This window comes from Peromyscus leucopus, chromosome 22 (assembly GCF_004664715.2).
Source record: "Peromyscus leucopus breed LL Stock chromosome 22, UCI_PerLeu_2.1, whole genome shotgun sequence".
NCBI classification, from domain to species: domain Eukaryota; kingdom Metazoa; phylum Chordata; class Mammalia; order Rodentia; family Cricetidae; genus Peromyscus; species Peromyscus leucopus.
Window position 1 is genome coordinate 3,774,988 of NC_051081.1, and position 18,364 is coordinate 3,793,351.

Sequence of the window (18,364 nt, forward strand, 5' to 3'; positions counted from 1 at the left end):
GTAGGTTCAATTTCCAGGAGCATGCGGTGCACATATACACATACACACACAAACACACGATGTACCATGGAGCAAAAGTGACTGGCTTTCTCCCTAGGGCTGTGGATCTTTGGGGGTCCCCTGTCCCCACTCACTGCAGGTCTTTGATATCAATGAGGAAAAGGACCAGGAAGTTGCTGCTGTTTCTCTCCAGAGGGCATCCGTGGGAGTTCCGGCTCTGGGGAGTGGACAGAAAGGACCTGGGTTACAGCTGCCCGTGGATCTAGCCTCGTTCCATGTGCTATCCATTCACCCGGGCCTCTCCCTGCCCCATCTCTGGAAAAGAACCCAGGGCTGTAGGCTTTACCCGAAGAAGACAAGCCCTCAACACCATATCAGCTCTCTCATCCCCTCTGATGCGCTCCACTCACCGAGTAGGAGTGAATGCTGCCAGATCGAACCCGACTCAAGCTGAACCCCACCTGATGGAAAAGAGAAAACAGTGAGGGGCTTCCAAAGCACCCTCGGCAGCAGAAGGGATGCAACCTAGCTCTGTTCTGCTTCAAGACAGGGACTCGCAGGCAGCCCTGGCTGGTAGGGCACTCACCATGTTGCCCAGGTCAGGGTTGGAGTCATGTCAATCCTACCGTCTCAGCATGTACCACCACCCTTGGCTCATATGTGCTAGATGTTCAGTGACCTGTCCCACCCCTGACTCCCAATGCTCATACAGAACACTTCCTCTGAACAGACTTTTTTAGTCCGATTGGTTTTACCCATGTACAATGTTAATGGGCAGGGTGGAGCATGTCGTTTCATGGGCTATAAAGACTGAGGCAGGAGGGGCTTGAATTTTAGGGGAACCTAGACTACATGAGACCCTGTCTCAAAACAAACTGTCAAAACGAGGCTGTCTGGGCACCCCTTTAGTCCCAGAGCTTGGCAGGTGGACCTCTGTGAGTTTGAGGCCAGCCTGGTCTACACAGTGAGTTCTAGGACAGTCAGAGCTACATAGTTGAGATCCTGTCTCAAATTCCACCCTTCCAAAAAAAAAAAAGAAAGCCAGTTTAACTGGGCATGTATATCACACCTCTTCTACCAAGAGAACATCGCTGAAGGTGGGAGAGAGAAAAGTGTAAAAGCCAGAGGCTGGGGAGGACCAGAGACAAACACCGTCTTCTGGATGCAGTAGACTGCTGCTTATGAACTCACAGCAGCTGCGCTTTTCTGCACAGGATCAAGCCAGCAGTCAGCATTTCAGCATGGAGGGAAGAGGGGTGCTTGAGGAGCTGACAGATGCTGGGGGAGGGAGAGCCAGTTTCCTTTAAGGGGATGGCCCCAGATAATAATAAAAAACAAGGTCTGGGCACAGTGGCACAGCCGAGGCCGGCAGATCTCTGAGTCTGTGGCCAGCCTGGTCTACATAGTTCCGGGCCAGCTGGGGCTACATAGTGAGACCATGTCTTAAGAACACAGAAGACATGACATTGGGGGGAGTTTGGGAAGGTGGGGATGCATCTTGGAGGAGTTAGGGGGAGAAGTGGAGGGGTATGATCAAAATATATTATGTACATGTGTAAAATGTTAAACTACAAAGGGCCTGAGGTGGGGTGGGGTGGCCTAGCTAGAACACCTGTGGGGATCTCCCAGTCTGGGGCTGGGTAACTTGATCCTCCCGCCTCAGCCGGCAGGGATGGTGAGGTGACTTGATCTGAACCCCAAACATCCAACTGCAGGAGAGACACTGTATTCATTCCCAGGTGACAGGTGGAGAGACTGAGGCTCAAGAAGGCTATGGGGCTTGCCATAGATCACACGGGTAAGGGACAGATCTAGGATGGAATCCCAGAACCTGTGCACGGAGCCCTCCCGTGAGCCTCCTCACCCTTGGCTTCTCTTCTGTCTCTTGGAGGCCAAGGCGCAGTAGGCTCAGCTCCACTTCCAGGGACCCATTGGTGTAGAATCCGAAGCTGTTCAGTTGGATGTCAGCTCGCTTCTCCCCCTGCAGGAAACAAGACAGACAGTGGCGGCAAGGGCGCTTTCCCCCAGTCCAGCCCACTTCCCCGAGAGCCTCTGGACATTTTCATTGAGGGCACAAGCATGTGAGAAAGCCTTCCTGGGTGGCAGGGTTGTGGTGGCGGTAGTGGCATTTCCCTGCTTCAGTCCCAGGCAGGGACTGAGTGTCCAGGTGGTGAAACCCTGGCACCCCCATGGAAGGCCCCATATCGATGCGCAGTACCCGAAGAGTGTTCTACACATGCCGGTGTGACCAGCTCCGACTCCATAGACAACTTTTCGATCTATCTGGGCTGAATTTTCAAAGTAGTCCCCCACCCCCACCCCCCGCCATCGAAGTGAATTCCAGGAAGATCCTACCAGGTACGCCCTCCTCCCAGGATGTCCTATGGTTGTTACCAAGGGGCCCCGGGAATTTAAAGGGCCAGGAGTCAGGGGTCGCGGGAGATGGAGCCCCGCCCCCTAAGCCAGGCCAACCCATTGCGAGCACCGGGTGAGGGGGGACCGGGACGGGACCACTCGCGGCCTGCAGTGGGAGGTGCGGCCGCTCAATCGGAAGGAGCTATGGGGAGGGGACGGCGAGGCAAAGCCCGCGGGGCTCACTGTGAGCGCCAGCCGGTGAATGCGGCCTGAGCAGCCGCCCAGCATCAGCACCAGCAGCGACAAGCATCCCCATCCGCACTGCGCGGGGCTCCCGCCGCCGAGCCCCCTCCTCTCGCTCACTGCCATCTCTGGGGCTGCGACTGCCCCACGACACCGCCTCTGACGCCTGATAAGGCCCGCCTACATCTCAGCCAATCGTCGCAAGACGTAGCCGAATCACCCAATTATCAACTGGGATGCTTTTGATGGACAGAAGACCTTCCAAATGGGCGTGCTAAGTCTTTTCAGCCCCACTTTCATGCTCTCCAATCCCTAGACAAATCGTCCCGGATACAGTTTGATGAACAGGACGACTCACCAATGATCTAGGAACCCATATCCGTTCCTTAAAGCAGACTGTCTTCTTCCACTCTTAACGGTCCAAGACTACATTACCCAGAATGCAGAGGAAGCAGATCCGCGCAACAAGGCACGCATAAACTACATTTCCCAGTATGCCCAGGGACGCACTTCCTCTCTCCCCCGCCCCCAGCCCGGGCCGTGGTTCCCGGCCAGAAGTAGAGCTTTTGGTAAACATAAGCATCTGTTGAGGCTTGCCCTGTTCCAACTTCCCTGGGCCGCCGAGAAGCCTAAAATTCTTGACCCTATGCTGACCTCTGATCCCAGGCTGAGTGCCACTGTAGGTCCCCACCTGCAGACTTCGCCCAGGCTTGACCCTTAGCACCAGCTGGGCCCTAAATTCAAACTGAAACCCTGATCTCGGCTCATTTCATTCCGATCCTAGGCACCTCAACTCCATCTTACACACCGCGTCCTCATCGTCTACCGAGCCCCCAGATCTGGAAGAGTCCCCGCTTCTGGACCCCTGTGGTAGTCTTCAGCTCTTAACTAGACTGCTGACCCTGGCGCTAAGCTTCCCACCCCGCTCGGATACCTGATTCCCATCCGGCCTCTGACTCCTCCTCCACCTCCTCCCCCACTCCCCCGCTCGGCTTCGCATCTGGGAGCTTAGCCCTCAAGCCGCCAGCAGGTGGGGCCAAGGCTCACGGGAGCCTCGGTTCTGGCGGGGTCTCCAGGGCATCTTTCCTCAAAAGTCCGGACTGCCCCTTTCACTTCCAGCTAAAGCACCAGAAAGATATTTTGGCGTTTCTGCGGTAGCCGAGAAAGCACCTACGGCCGGGGAGAGTGCGGGTGGGAGCCACCAGGGCCTCTCCCTTTTCATCTGGGAGTCTCAAGGGAATTTACGAGGTGTGAGAGGACTTTTATGATTAGGAGGACCCGAACTTCTGAGCCTCAGGGCCCCAGAGTCTAAGGGGTGTGTGTGTGTGTGTGTGTGTGTGTGTGTGTGTGTGTGTGTGTGTGTGTGTGTGTGTAAAACACTACATGGGAATCTCGTGCGTAGTACTGATTGGGCCTCAGTGAATGAGGCTGGGAAATGGGCAGTCAGGTGCAAGCGCGACCTGGTGTGTGTGTGTGTGTGTGTGTGTGTGTGTGTGTGTGTGTGTGTGTGTGTTGCAGTCCAGAACTGGGGCCCCAAGGGCAGCCTGTCCTCAGTTTCCCAGAGGAGGCTCTGGCGGGGAGGAAGGGAAGTCAGGATGCGGTGGGGGTGCACTCGCTAATGGACCTGGCCTTGGCTGGAGGTGCGTCCTGGCCTGGATCGAAATCATCCCATCTGCTCTGTGGCCGGAGGGAACCAGACCATTAGTGGGACGAAATGGAGATTTCTGGAGCCTAGTTGGTCCCCGCAAGAGCCTAGTGACCGACCGCAGGCTTTCCCTGCCATGGAGTGGAGAAGTGGGAGAGACTCCTTGGGTTTGGGGTTTTGATATTTTGATCTTTTTAAAAAAAAAAAAACAAAAAACAGCGAAGTTAAAGGGAAAGGATGAATAGTGTGGGATGGCAGGGGAGAGTAATATGGGGGTACAGGTTGGAAAATAAATCTGGGCGTTCTTGAAGGAGGACCATGGCCCTTTACGAGAGGGCGGAGCATCCGTTGAGCTCCTCCTCATTGGGCTCCGCCCTTAGGGCACCCCGCTGGGGACTCGGCGGGGCAGGGGCGTGGCAAAATGCAAAGGGGCGTGGCGGCCTGGGCGAGTGGGCGTGGCCGCGGGGCGGGGCGGGCCTGGGCACACCGCCCTGGGGCTGAGTCTCCGGTGGAGGGCGGCGGGGACCCGGGAAGGAGGCGGTGGCGTCCTTGGCGGCAGGACCAGCATGGATTGGGGCACCGAGCTGTGGGTGAGTCCTTTTCCCCCAGCTCCCCGGGTTCCCACTTGCTGGGGTCCTGGCCTCTCTGCTCTTTGTCCCCTCTGTACCTTTGCCGGGACTCTGCGGTTTCCCTCGCCTCTGATCCCGCGGGTCCCCGCCCTCTGCCCTTAGCACTCCCTCAAAAGTTCCTTTGGGACTTTCTAGACATCCAGAGGGCCCTAGGGATACTTTGCCTAGGACCGGCATAGGGAAACTGAGGCACAGAGTTGAGAGTGAGGCCATCACAAGAAGTCCCTGGACCAGGCCAGGAAAGGGGGGACAGCTGGGCGAGGTCACCTATTTTGAGCGCCCTGGCCTGCTTGGAGGCTAATCTTACGGCCCCTGGGTCCCTGCCCGTCGCCCGCCTGTCCGGCTGGGAGGGGGAGGGGACCCTTTGGTCACCTTCATTCCCACGTGGGGCCTCGCCCGGTGGCTTCCCCGCTTGCGATTGCCCTAAAGGGCTTGGGACGCTGAGGGGGAGGGGAAGGGGGCTGCAAGACTCAGCCCCGGGCGCTGGGCGGAGCCACCCCTTACCCGCCACTTAACCTCACCCAGGAAGCCCTAGAAGTTTCCCTGAATCCTTGTCGGACTATTGACCCCTCCTCTTTCTGGAGGCGGTGTAGTCTTCGGGTGTAGTGGGGATGAGCCACTGTAGTGGAGGCATCACAGAAGCAGGGGGAAACTGAGTCATTCTAGGGGGGGATCATGGCGAATGAGGAAATCTGGCCTTTGAAGTTCCCTCTTTCCACGCACTTGGAGCTGCACAAACCCTTTCCCTCTGTGCCTGTCTTATGTGCAAGCCTGCTTCATTTTCCGGAATTTTTTTTTGGGGGGGGATTAGAGGATTCGGGGAGAGCTGGAGTGGCTTAGCCTCCTACCACACCCTTGCTGGCCACCCCGACTCCGAGAGACCCAGCCGTCCGGTTTGGGGCCCTGGCCCTGTTGTCCAGGCCCTTCCCGGGAGGAGGAGATGGGGGTTCCCGCCAGCTTCCTGCCTCCCTCTGCGCCACGCCGGGGCGGCGCCTGGGGAAGCCAGCCAGTCCTTGCTGGAACCGCTGAGCCACGAGGTTGTGCCGTGTCCCGCCTCCGCCCCACCTCCACCCCCCTGTGCATCGGGTCGCTGGGGCCTCGGTGCCCCTACCCAGGTGACCCTGACCCTCCCCAATCACGCCCCTGCAATCAGGATCAGTTTGAGGTGCTGGAACGCCACACGCAGTGGGGACTGGATCTGTTGGACAAATACGTGAAGTTCGTGAAAGAACGCGCCGAGGTGGAGCAGGCTTATGCCAAGCAACTCCGGTGAGCGCGAGGGTGGGTGCTCGCCGCGCTGGGACCCCGCCGGGAGCCGGCAGGAGTGCCAGGTTCTCATCCTCCCTGCCTTTGTCCCCACCCTTAGGAGCCTGGTGAAAAAGTACCTTCCCAAGAGACCTACCAAAGATGACCCCGAAGTCAAGTAAGAATGGGCTAAGACTCCGTGGGGGGTGGGGAGCAGGGAGCAGGGCATGCATGGGTTTCTCTCCTTCCCAGGGGCCACTCCACTTTCGCACCTCCAGTCCCACCTCCCACTAAAGGTCTGGGTGACCTGGGGTGGAATTTACTCCCTTCCATCACAATGCCTTTTGGTTTTGTAAATTCTCAGCGGAGTTCTTTCGGGGCAAGTGACTTTTTACTATTTATCTAGTTTTGAGATTGAGATGCACCCGCATATGCCAGTCAGAGGACAGCTTTCAGGAGTGGGTTCTCTCCTCACCATGTGGGTCCCTGGGATCAAATTCAGGTCCTCCTGCTTAGCCGCAAGCGCCTTACCTGTTAAGTCATCTCGCTGGCCCTAGTTTTTGACTTTGAGATATGGTTTTGCTTATTCTGCTACTCCCTTATCCAGGACTGATCTCTAATGAGGCAGTTCTTGTGTCTGGATTGACCAGCATGTGTCATTCAGCCAGACTTGGACCAGTAACTTTTATTGCCTCTGTTCTAATCTGCAAAATGGGTCTGATGGCAGTGATTCCCACTCTGTCTGGTGTGTGTGTGAGGATGAACTGAGTTTATGTGTCTAAAAGCAGTGGCCAAAACTGGGCATGTTGGTGCACACCTGTGATCCTAGATCCCTTGGGTTCTAGGTTAGCCTGGCCTACATGAGACCCTGTCTCAAATTTCTAAACAAACAAACCAGTAGCCAGTCTGTAGTCATTTCCAGGAACTTTTAACTGCATTCTGAACCCTTCTCTTTAAAATCTAAAAGGTGAGCTGGGTATGGAGGCAAATGCTGTTATCCCAGCACTCTGGAAGCCTAGACTGCGAGATTGTGAGTTCCAGGCCAGCCTGGGCTACATAGTGAGACTATATTTTCAGTAAATACATAAGTAAAAGTCTTAATCCAGAAAGCTCTGAATCCAAAAATTAAGCTAGCTGTGGTAAAAATTGTGGTAGCTGGTTACATTGGCTCGGTGTGAGTGATATTCCATTTAGTGTGATCAGGATTTTTGAGGTTTGGAAAATGTGTGTGTGTGGTCTCATGTACCCCAAGCTGGCCTCAAACTCACTAGCTCAGGACTGATCTCCCTGCCTCAACCTCCAAGAGTGCTTGGGTGGCAGATGTGTGCCATCGTACCTGGTTTATGCTGCGGTGGAGCTAGGGTCTCATGCATGCTAGGGGGGCTCTGTACCTACTGAGTGCTTCCAGCCCCAGCTTCTGAGGATTGAAAATGATCTAGCAAAACAAAATTGTTCCTTTCTGGAACATAGGCAGACTTTCTTTTGCCATTGTGTTCACATTGTATGAGATGTCTTGAGTCATCTAGGGAGAGTCTGTGCAAACTCTGCTGTTGCATAGAAGACCTTGAGCATCCTTTACTTTGGTACCCTCTAGGAGACCTAGAAATGGTTGCCACGGCTACTGAAGGATTACTGTATTCCTACCTGATGAGGGGTGCTCGGCATGCTCAGCTCTGCGATTCTGCAGTCAGGAGACTGAGGCAGGAAAAGCAAGAGTTCTGGGCTAGCCTGGGCTATGTAGCCAGACCCTGCCTCAAAACCTAAACAAACAAAAACAAACAAAAATTTGATTCTAGGATTCTGCTACCAGCCCTGAGGGAAGTGACGAAAAGATGTTATCAGGGCTGAGCACGGTGGTGCACAACTTTAATCCCAGCACTCAGGAGGCAGAAGCTGGCAGATCTCTGTGAGATACAGGCCAGCCAGGGCTACACAGTGAGATCCTATCCCAAACAACAACAACAAAGATGTTGTAAAAATTGTGAATCCAAAAATTTGATTGCAAAATGCATCTGAATTAAGGACATCTAGAGGTTAGGGACAGACGTAATGCTTCTTGGGAATGAGTGTTGTAGCTCAAGACGTCCGTTTTTTTCTTTTCCTTTCTTCTCTCCTTGGTCTCTTTCCCCTCCCTCCCCCCGCCATTCCTCTCTTCCTAGGGTCTCACATAGCCGAGGATGGCCTCTAACTTACAATGTAGCCGAGGCTGGCCTCTAACTCCCCATCCTCCTGCCCTGCCCTGGGATGACAGGCCTGTGTCACGGTGCCAGGCAGGCTCACGCTTGCCCGTCTCTGGTCCTGAGCCCTGCTTGTCCCCTCCACCAGGTTCAGCCAGCAACAGTCTTTCGTCCAGCTTCTCCAGGAGGTCAATGATTTCGCAGGCCAGCGAGAGCTGGTGGCCGAGAGTCTGGGCATCCGGGTGTGCCTGGAGCTGGCCAAGTACTCGCAGGAGATGAAGCAGGAGAGGAAGATGGTGAGTCCCTCCCCTCCCCCGCGCTTGCTGAGGGTCCTGTGCGAACCTCGCTGAGGGTCTCCATTTGTCTGTGCAGCATTTCCAGGAAGGCCGGCGAGCCCAGCAGCAGCTGGAGAATGGCTTCAAACAGCTGGAGACTGTGAGTGTGCATGGGGGCAGCTGGTGGCTCAGGCCCAGAAGAGCTGGGGGGGGTGGCTGCCCATGTGTGACCAGGCCCCCCTTTCCCTCAGTGGTACCCAGCACACCTCTGTACCTACACCTCTTATTTTGAGGTGGGGTCTGGTGTGCTGGCCTGGCCTTGAACTCTATTTTTGTGTGTGTGTGTGTGTGTGTGTATGGTCGTGTGCATGTCATGGTGTGTGTGTGGGGGGGGCATGTGCATGCCGTGGTGTGTGTGTGTATGGACATGTGCATGTCGTGTGTGTGTGTGTGTGTGTGTGTGTGTGTGTGTGTGTGTGTGTGTATGGGCATGTGCATGCCATGGTGTGTGTGTGTGTGTGTATGTGTGTGTGTGTGTGTGTGTGTGTGTGTGTGTGACTCCAGGACAACTCTCTGGAGGTCCGTTCTCTCGTTCCACCTCTGGGGGTTCTGGGGAACTGAACTCAGGTAGCCAGGCTTTCTGACAAGCACTTCTACCTGCTGAGCCACCTTTCCGGTTCTGGTTTGGTTTTTTGACACGGTCTCATGCGGAGGTCCAGGCAGGCCTTGCATTCTGATCCTCCTGCATTCACCTCCCTAGTGTTGGGGTGACTGGCGTGTGCCACCCCAGCAGTTGGCTGGTGCACAGCTCCCTGTGAACCTTTGCCTCCTCACCCGGCTCCCGGGGCGAGGCCGGCCCCTCACTCCGCTCTGTCTCCGGTGCAGAGTAAGCGGAAGTTTGAGCGGGACTGCCGGGAGGCCGAGAAAGCGGCTCACACCGCCGAGCGGCTGGATCAGGACATTAATGCCACCAAGGCAGATGTGGAGAAGGTGGGTATGGGGTCGAGTCTGTGACGGGCTGGTGCCATCGGGCGGGGGTCAAGCCAGTCCCTAACCGTGACCTCCACCTTGCGGTCCCCCTGCCCAGGCCAAGCAGCAAGCCCACCTTCGGAACCACATGGCCGAAGAGAGCAAGAACGAGTACGCGGCCCAGCTGCAGCGCTTCAACCGAGACCAGGCCCACTTCTACTTCTCACAGATGCCCCAGATATTCGACGTGAGCGCTTTAAAAGCTTGTGGTCAAAATCCCTCGGGGTTAGTCAACTCCCACACTGGTGCCCGCACCCCGGCTGCCATGTCCCGACTCCTAGAACGAGAGATTGGAGAATGCCTGTAGCCCCGGCACTCTGGAGGCAGAGGCAGGAGGATGGCAGGGGTTTCAGAGCCAGCCTGGTCTATAGAGCAAGTTCCAGGAGAGCCTGTCTCAGAAGGGAGGGAAGGAGGGAGGAATAGGGAAGGGATGGAGAGACAAAAGAAGGGCTCGAGGAAGAGATACCATTCTTTGGTTTTGAAACTCCTATTCATCCTTCTAAGCCCCAGCTCTAACAAGCTCCAGGTCTCAAAATTTCCCCAGTCTTCTTCCCCACTCTCTGGCCCAACCTTGGTGTTGGGATTGTCTGTGCTGCGTGTACTTTTTATCCAAAGCTCCTTGTAATCTCCTTGTAATCTCTTTTGAGAAGACTTCTCTGAGCTCCCGGCCCTGCGTCTCTCACTCACACTCCTGCCCGTGGGGTCGTGAGGACAGATCTGATTCTGTCCTCGCTCTCAAGCCTGGGCTTGGGGGCTGAAGCCTTCAGCCTGTGGGTGTTTGCAGGGCTGACTCACCCCGTGCTCTTCTCGGCTCTCCAGAAGCTGCAGGACATGGATGAACGCCGGGCCACCCGCCTGGGGGCCGGGTACGGGCTCTTATCAGAGGCTGAACTGCAGGTGGTCCCCATTATCGGCAAATGCTTGGAGGGCATGAAGGTGGCCGCGGAGTCCGTGGACGCTAAGAATGTGGGTGCTCGGCGTGGGCCCAGTGGGGTGAGGTGTGGGCTGGGGGAGGGTGCCTCCCCAAAAGTAGCTCCTTGAAGTCACCTCTGGTTGCCCCTCACTCCCTGTCCCTTCCCACAGGACTCACAAGTCCTCATTGAACTACACAAGTCAGGGTTCGCCCGCCCGGGGGACTTGGAATTCGAAGACTTCAGTCAAGTCATGAACCGAGTGCCTTCGGACAGCAGCCTGGGCACCCCGGACGGCAGGCCCGAGCTCCGAGCGGCCTCCAGTCGCAGCCGTGCCAAGCGCTGGCCTTTTGGGAAAAAGAACAAGGTGGGGTCCGTAGCTCTTGGGGTGAGGAGTGGGTGGGGAGGGGGAGACAGACAGCCGAGGTCCTCACTGAGTCAGCTCCAGCCGCATGGAACGCCGAGTCCTGGGGCAGGAATTTTCCTCTTGGCTGCGGGCCCAGGCTAGAGGGAAGCGAAGAGGGGAAGGCGGCCCGCTCGCCCGCCGACTGGCTTGGGAGTCCCCCTGAGGATGAGAGGGGACAAGGGTAGGGGGCCTGCGGCATCTTCTGCCGCATCCTGAGACCCTTGAAGAGCTCATGTTGGCCCGACAGCGGTGACATTGCCCCCCAAGCCCCGGGAGTCCCTTCTCCCCGACTCCATTCTCTACTTCTCTGGGGACCCTCCACCTCTGTGTGTTTCCTCCTTGGGAGTTTGACTTTAGGGCCCAGTGTATACCTGGACACACCTTGGTTTATCCTTCCACAGCCATCCCTTCTTTTAGCGGTCCCTTCCAGTTGGTTTACTCTTTCTGACCCACTTAGACTCTGGGACCCCTCTTACTTGACACCCCTCCTCCCAAGCCTGGACTCCCCAGTGGTAGGCAAGCACTGAATATCCCCAGCCTCTCATCCCCCTGTCTGTCCCTTTTAGCCTATGTGTCTGACCACCCTGGTTCTTTAAAAAAAAAAAATCGTTACGTTTTTAAATTTGTATATCACGTGTGTTTGTGTGTTTGTGCACATGTAGCAGTCACGGGAGGACTTTCAGGACTCGGGTCTCTCCTGGGTCCCAGGGACCAAACTCGAGTCATCATGCTTGGTGGCGGCAATTACTTTTTGCACGCTGTGTCCTCTTTCTGTCCCCAGCCTTTGCTGTGGGCTTGCACCCTACCTTACAGACTGCAAGCCCAGAAAGCTCACCGTCAGGAGCACAGGCGTCTGACCTCCTGGGGTGCTTGCTGCATGAGTCCCTAAGACTCAGGGGACAGAGAGGGCTTGGGGAGTGGGTGGGACACCTGCCTCATAGTCTTTTTTAACGGTTCAGATTTTCATTTGTGTATATTTTGGGACATGTGGAGGTCAGAGGATAGCTCATGGGAACTGGTTCTCTCCCTTCCATCCCGTGGGTCCCCGGATGGAACTCAGGGCTTGGCGGCAGACACCTTTCCCTGCTGAGCCCTCTGCCTGGCCCTGGCTCCCCATCTCCTGTCTTCCCTGGCATCTCCCAGGTCTTCCGTTGTTGCTTTGACAGGTGTTTTCTGTGTGATCTTACAATTCAGTTGTGGTTTTCTTATCATTATTTTTCCCTCTTTCTCCATTTTGTTTTTTCCTGTTTCCTGTTTCCTGTGTCCCGTCCGTCCATCCTTCCTTGCGTCCATCCATCCTCCGACTACAAACTCGCGCCTCCATTCCTGACCCATCCCCCCACTTCCCTGGCCCCCACCGGTAGCCGCGTCCCCCATCCTTGTCCCTCCTGGGGGGTCACCTACCCTCCACATTGTCTGATGGACCCCCGTCCCCTCGTTCTGGCCGCGACCCCTTGGCCATACTGAGCGAGATCAGTAAGTCGGTCAAACCGCGGCTAGCATCCTTCCGCAGCCTCCGAGGTGGCCGTGGGGTAAGTTGAGGCCGGATGGTGGGACCCTGGGCTCTTTCCTGCCGCCTGCTGGGTCCCCCCACATTCCAGCTTTGCTGTATGCATGGCCTCGCTCCCCAAAAGCCCTGCCAAGGGAGGAAGGTGGACCTGGTATCTCAGGATCGAGAGAGGCGCTTGGGAAGTTTAGGGTCCCAAATCCCAAACCTCATCCCTTGCTTCACCATGCAGACCGTGGTCACCGAAGATTTCAGTCACCTGCCCCCGGAGCAGCAGAGAAAGCGACTCCAGCAGCAGTTGGAAGAGAGGAACCGGGAGTTGCAGAAAGAGGAGGACCAGAGGTGAGCATGCGCGTTGGAGGAGGCAGGCATTGAGCGCGGAACTAAGTATGGCTACTCCAGGGCTGGAGATGTACTCCACGGTGGAGTACTTGCCTGGGTACCTGAGGTCCTTCCTGGGTCCTATCTGCTGCTACCATGTCTCACTTGTACACTGAGATTTCCCAACCCACTCTGGGCTCTGAAGGTCTTTGCTTTGTTTCCGTCCTGTGGGTGTGCGTACTGGTGTTCAAAGCTGTGCTGGGCCAGAGGAGGAGGTCAGCGTCCTCCTGCACTCTCTTTGTGAGACAGGGTCTCTCCTCAAACTGGGACTTTGTGTCTTGTTGGCGTGGCTGGCAGCCAACCATCCCTGGCTGCCCTGTCTATGCCTACCGAGGTTGCAGGTGGTGGGAGGCTGTACCCAGCGTGCTGTATGGGTGCGGGAATCAGCACTGGGGTCCTCAAGGTTGCTCAGTAATTGCTCTTGACCACGGAGCAGTCTCTCCGGCCCCCTGCCTTGTCTTTTTTGTTGTTGTTGTTGTTGCTTTTGTTTTTTGAGTCAAGGTCTCACTATGTGGACCTGACTGGCCTGGAACGCTATGAAGACCAGGTCTTGAAATCAGAGATCTCAAGTGATGGTATTAAAGGCGTGTATCACTACACTGGCTTCACATGAGACAGGTTCTCACGGGAACATGGGCTTGCTGAGTGGCCTAGGCTGCCCAGCCAGTGAGACCTGGGGGTTCCCTGTCTCTGCCACCCCAATGCTGAGATTACCGACGTGAGGTCTCATGCTGGGCTTTGTCCGGGGAGCTGGGGATCGAGGCCTGCACTGTTGACTGAGCCATCTCCCCGGCCACACCTGATGGTTTTAGAGGAGACTCCTGTCGCACAGTTGGGTGTGGTGGCTCCTGTCTGTAATCTCAGCATTCAGGAGGCTGAGGCAGGAGGATCATGTTCAAAGCCACCCTGGGCTTCTTGAGACCCTGTCTCAAACGACGGTGAGGAACTGAAATGTACAAGCAGGAAAGAATCCATTACTTTCTGTTTCCTGTCAGTCCCTGTGGCCGGTGGAGATGTGAATGCTTGTGCAGGCTTCCCTCCTCACATCACTGAGCAAAAGGCAAGAAAATCACTGGCTCATTGTACTCCTCTCAAAAACACTCTCAGTGGCTAAAAGCGCTTGCCACCCAGGCTGCAAGAGTTTACTTCAATCTCAGGTGGTAGAAGGAGAGAACCCACTCCCACAGGCTGTCTGCTGACCTCCAAACAGGTGTGATGGCGTGTAAATGCACACATAGGCAGGTGTTATAAGAAATAAATAAGTAACTAGATAAATTAAAGAATAGCTACAATGTCTGCTTAGGTTAATATATACTTTGCTAAAACAAACTGTTTATTATAGTTTCTGAGACAGGGTTGTCCTCTGTAGGCTAGGAAGTACCCCCAGCATGGGGGATTCTAGGTAGAGCTCCAACCCAACCACGCCCCCATCCCCTCACTGGGGATTCTAGGCGGGGCTCCACTCTGACCACGCCCCCAGCCTCTCACGGGGGGGGGGGAGGGAATTCTAGGTAGAGCTCCACCCTGACCACGCCCCCAGCCCCTCACTGGGGATTCTAGGCGGGGCTCCACTCTGACCACGCCCCCAGTCTCTCACAGGTGATTCTAGGCGGGGCTCCACCCTGACCACGCCCCCATCCCCTCACTGGGGATTCTAGGCGGGGCTCCATTCTGACCACACCCCAGGCCCTCACTGGGGATTCTAGGCGGGGCTCCACCCTGACCACGCCCCCAGCCCCTCACTGAGGATTCTAGGCAGGGCTCCACCCTGACCACGCCCCAGCCCTTCACTGGGGATTCTAGGCGGGGCTCCACTCTGACCACGCCCCAGCCCTTCACTGGGGATTCTAGGCGGGGCTCCACTCTGACCACGCCCCCAGTCCCTCACTGGGGATTCTGGGCGGGGCTCCACCCTGACCACGCCCCCAGCCCTCTCTTTTTACTCCTTATTTTGAGACTAGGTTTGGCTAAGTTGCCCCGGCTGCTCTGGAACTTTCAGTTCTCATGCCTGTCTCCCAAGTAGCTGGAATTACAAAACCGGCACCTAGGCTCAGTTTCAAAGATTTTAGTAGACAGGAAAACAAAACAAAAAGCCCAGTCTGTGGAGTCTTACCTCATTAATACCAGGACAGCTCACCCTCAACTCTCCATCGTGATAGGAGGAAAGGAGAGCTGAGTTATCTAAGGCTAAAGTGCAAAATATTAACTTGAAAAAATCTGCCAGACAAGAAAATCTTTAGTCATTCTTTCCAAGCAATAGAATCTTCTCCCCAGCCCCGTTACATAATAGGGGTGACGCCGGCCACTTGTTAGCAGGTGGCCGGCCAGATTCTCTTTGGCTGTTCACATGTGGAAATCATGGGACAGAAGCCATGCTTGGAGCTGCATGCAGCCTGGGCGTTTCTAGTGGCGTGAAGCGTTTGCCTGCCTGGAGTGCCTAGAGTCAGAAAGGCTGGCTTTTCAGTTTATTTACTTTTTTTTTTTTATTTTGTTTTTATTCATTCATTTATTTTGTGTATGGGCTTACTTACACATGCCACAGTTTGTATGTAGAGGCTAGAGGACATCTCCCCATAGTTGGCTCTCTCCTTCAATCACATGGGTCCCGGGGATCGAACTCAGGTTGTTAGGCTTGGTGGCAAGCACCTTTATCTGCTGAGCTCTCCCGCTGGCCCTTGTTTTTATCTTTTATTTTGAGACTGGGTTCTGCTAAGTTTTCCAGGTTGGCCTAGATCTTTAGTGTGCTACATGGGTGCTGGGGATTCAAACTCGTGTCCTTAGGCTGGTGCTCTTACCCACTGAGCCATCTCTTCTGTCTGCCTTGTTTCTTGAGATAGGGTCTTTAACTGCCCTGCAGCTCAGATTCAGCTAGACTGGCTGGGGCCTCAGGGGTGTTCCTGTCTGCCTCCTGAGTGCTGGGATTACAAGCATGCTCGCCACCGTGCCTGGCTTTTTACCTGGACTCTGGGGATCGAACTCATGTCCTCACAGTTATGCAGCAAGCACATTACCCACTGAGTAATCTCTACCATCCCATTTTGATTTTTTTTTGACATGGATCTTACTAAGTTGTCCAGGTTAGCCAAGGCTAGCCTTGAACCTGCTAGTCTCTGGCCTCAGCATGTGCCGTTATGCACAGCCGCATTTGAGTCCATCACCAGCATCTTGCCTCTCATTGAGCCTGTTTTTTACTTGTTAAGTCAAAAGAGTGTGTTTTCCTTCCTGTGTGTCTGTCTGTCTGGTCTTAGGGAGGCCCTGAAGAAGATGAAAGATGTATATGAGAAAACCCCGCAGATGGGAGACCCTGCCAGCTTAGAGCCCCGCATCGCAGAAACCCTGGGCAACATCGAGAGACTGAAGCTAGAAGTGCAGAAGTATGAGGTCAGAGGATGCTCTGGGGAGGGGCGGGGCCGGGAGCGGGCTGAGCTGCGTGAGTCACTGCAGGGTGGGGTCAGGGGATAGAACCTAACTGCCTCTCGTCTAAGTTTTGGGCATGCATGGGTGATGTCAGGAAATGTCCCTAGTCCAAGAGCGGGCTGACCTCAGTACCTTGCCCTGGAACTCATGCTGTGATCCCAACCAACCCTAGGCTTGGTTGGCAGAAGCTGAAAGCCGGGTCCTCAGTAACCGGGGGGACAGCCTAAGCCGTCACTCCAGGCCCCCTGATCCCCCAGCTACTGCCCCACCTGATAGCAGCAGTAGCAGCAACAACAGTGGATCCCAGGATAATAAAGAGAGGTGAGTAGGGAAACCAAGAGCAGGTATGAGGTGTGAGTTTGGTATAGCACTGGTCTGTAATCCCCCAGTGAGGGGCTGGGGGCGTGGTCAGGGTGGAGCCCCGCCTAGAATCCCCCAGTGAGGGGCTGGGGGCGTGGTCAGGGTGGAGCCCCGCCTAGAATCCCCCAGTGAGGGGCTGGGGGCGTGGTCAGGGTGGAGCCCCGCCTAGAATCCCCCAGTGAGGGGCTGAGGGCGTGGTCAGGGTGGAGCCCCTACCTGGAATCCCCCAGTGGTGAGGGGCTGGGGGCGTGGTCAGGGTGGAGCCCTGCCTAGAATCCCCAGTGATGGGCTGGGGCGTGGTCAGGGTGGAGCCTCCCCTAGAATACCCCAGTGTGAGGGCTGGGGGCGTGGTCAGGGGTGAAGCTCTCCCCTGGAATCCCCTGGAGGGTCAGGCTCTCATCTTTCTTCCTTCTTCGAGCAGCTCAGAAGAACCCCCTTCAGAAGAAGGCCAGGACACCCCCATCTACACTGAGTTCGACGAGGACTTTGAAGAGTCTGCACCCCCCATCGGCCATTGTGTAGCTATCTACCACTTTGAAGGTGGGCCTAGTGCATGAGTTACCTTTGGTTTTGACAAAGAGAACTTCGCGTAAAGGCTGTAGCTCAAGAGGTGGGGTGCCTGACTAGTTAGTGTTCAGGAGGCCGAGGTTCAGTCCCCAGTACTGGCCAAAGGCCGGAACCTGGGGAGTCAACTTAAGGAAGGGTTATTTTATCTTTTATTTTACAACATTTTCATTTACTTTTTGTGTGAGAGAGGTCAGAGGACAACTTCCAGGAGCCCACTCCGTCAGACATGGCGGCTAACGACTTCACCCCTGAGCTGCCTCACAGGCTCTCAACGTCTCCGTTTTATTCAGTCCGGGGCCCCAGCCTGCGGGCTAGACTGTCCACATTCAGCCCGGATTCCCATCTAACTGCCTGTCTAGAAACTCCCTCAGGCCTCCCATAGGTTTGTCTCCAGGGTGGAAGAGATCCTTGATGCTGAAGTGGACAGTGTTGCTGTAACTTCCGATCAGATTCACAAATCTGACCTGTCCCCACCCCCACCCCCAACAGGATCCAGTGAGGGGACCATCTCCATGTCGGAGGGGGAAGACCTCAGTCTGATGGAAGAAGACAAGGGTGATGGATGGACACGGGTCAGGCGGAAACAGGGAGGCGAGGGCTATGTGCCCACCTCTTACCTCCGAGTCACACTCAATTGAACCCCCCCAGAGTGGGGGACGAGGGGCAGGGCTGTCAACTGCTGCTTCTGGGCCACAGGGGGCCCCCAGGACCTTGCACTTTATTCCTGCCCTCGTGGCTTTTGGCTGAGACCTGTGTAACCTGCTGTCCCCTCTCGTCCACCCCACCTGTCACCCTACGGGGACCCACTTGTGCCTTCCTGTGTGGTTGTACATATTCTCATTTACGACCGTTCTTCCTGCCGCTCGGCTTGGGCCAAGTTTTGTTTTATATTAAAAGGTATATATAATTATATAAAGCTCTTGGAGTCTGTGCCCTCAAGAGGTTCCTCTGCAGAGGCAGCTTGGCGGTGGGCGCTGGCTGCTCTCACAGAGGACCCCTAGTTGGTCTTGAACAGCAACATCTGAATCTCACAACCATCCAAGCCTGCACCCCCTTGGTCAGCTGGCAACTGCCGTCATACATGTGTGTGCCCCCAAGTTAAAAATGTAAAAGCTGCCTTTCTTATGAGCCACACAGGGAATACGTGGAGGCGAACCTAGGTACACCCTGGCAAACCTTGTGCCTGTTACCGATGCTTGTGACCCACTTACTGTATA

The 18,364-nt window shown here is 55.5% G+C and overlaps 2 protein-coding genes across 4 annotated transcripts; one reads left to right on the plus strand and one right to left on the minus strand.

Annotated features, from left to right (window-relative positions):
* Positions 1 to 6: 6 nt before the first annotated feature.
* On the minus strand, positions 7 to 2,822 carry Gpr108 (G protein-coupled receptor 108). 2 transcript variants are annotated; one of them, XM_037197871.1, is made up of 4 exons: positions 2,599 to 2,785; positions 1,865 to 1,981; positions 411 to 461; positions 7 to 217 (listed from the first exon to the last, which is right to left on the minus strand). In XM_037197871.1, exons 1-4 carry the CDS (start codon positions 2,722 to 2,724, stop codon positions 131 to 133), a joined length of 381 nt encoding a protein of 126 aa, XP_037053766.1. In that variant the 5' UTR covers positions 2,725 to 2,785; the 3' UTR covers positions 7 to 130. The 2 variants fall into 2 exon arrangements, with proteins under 2 accessions (XP_037053766.1, XP_037053767.1); XM_037197872.1 differs by lacking the exon at positions 7 to 217 and adding an exon at positions 226 to 315 and having other exon boundaries at positions 2,599 to 2,822.
* A 1,895-nt stretch (positions 2,823 to 4,717) lies between these two features.
* On the plus strand, positions 4,718 to 18,059 carry Trip10 (thyroid hormone receptor interactor 10). Of its 2 annotated transcripts, XM_028861205.2 has the most exons (15): positions 4,718 to 4,833; positions 6,026 to 6,141; positions 6,239 to 6,295; positions 8,443 to 8,590; positions 8,667 to 8,729; positions 9,455 to 9,559; positions 9,657 to 9,785; positions 10,418 to 10,564; positions 10,682 to 10,876; positions 12,280 to 12,447; positions 12,655 to 12,764; positions 16,052 to 16,184; positions 16,393 to 16,541; positions 17,002 to 17,120; positions 17,637 to 18,059. In XM_028861205.2, the coding sequence occupies exons 1-15, from the start codon at positions 4,810 to 4,812 to the stop codon at positions 17,783 to 17,785; spliced, it is 1,812 nt and encodes a 603-aa protein (XP_028717038.1). In that variant the 5' UTR covers positions 4,718 to 4,809; the 3' UTR covers positions 17,786 to 18,059. The 2 variants fall into 2 exon arrangements, with proteins under 2 accessions (XP_028717038.1, XP_028717039.1); XM_028861206.2 differs by lacking the exon at positions 12,280 to 12,447.
* Positions 18,060 to 18,364: the final 305 nt, after the last annotated feature.

Bases quoted from the DNA above. Each gene is read 5' to 3' on its own strand.
- Trip10 (XM_028861205.2), top strand. From the start codon at position 4,810: ATGGATTGGGGCACCGAGCTGTGG. The intron at 4,834-6,025 runs GTGAGTCCTTTT...CCCTGCAATCAG, and splicing joins ATTGGGGCACCGAGCTGTGG to GATCAGTTTGAGGTGCTGGA. The intron at 17,121-17,636 runs GTGGGCCTAGTG...CACCCCCAACAG, and splicing joins AGCTATCTACCACTTTGAAG to GATCCAGTGAGGGGACCATC.
- Gpr108 (XM_037197871.1), bottom strand. From the start codon at position 2,724: ATGGCAGTGAGCGAGAGGAGGGGGCTCGGCGGCGGGAGCCCCGCGCAG. The intron at 462-1,864 runs GTGAGGAGGCTC...CTTTTCCATCAG, and splicing joins AGACAGAAGAGAAGCCAAGG to GTGGGGTTCAGCTTGAGTCG. The intron at 218-410 runs GTGAGTGGAGCG...TCCACTCCCCAG, and splicing joins GCAGCATTCACTCCTACTCG to AGCCGGAACTCCCACGGATG.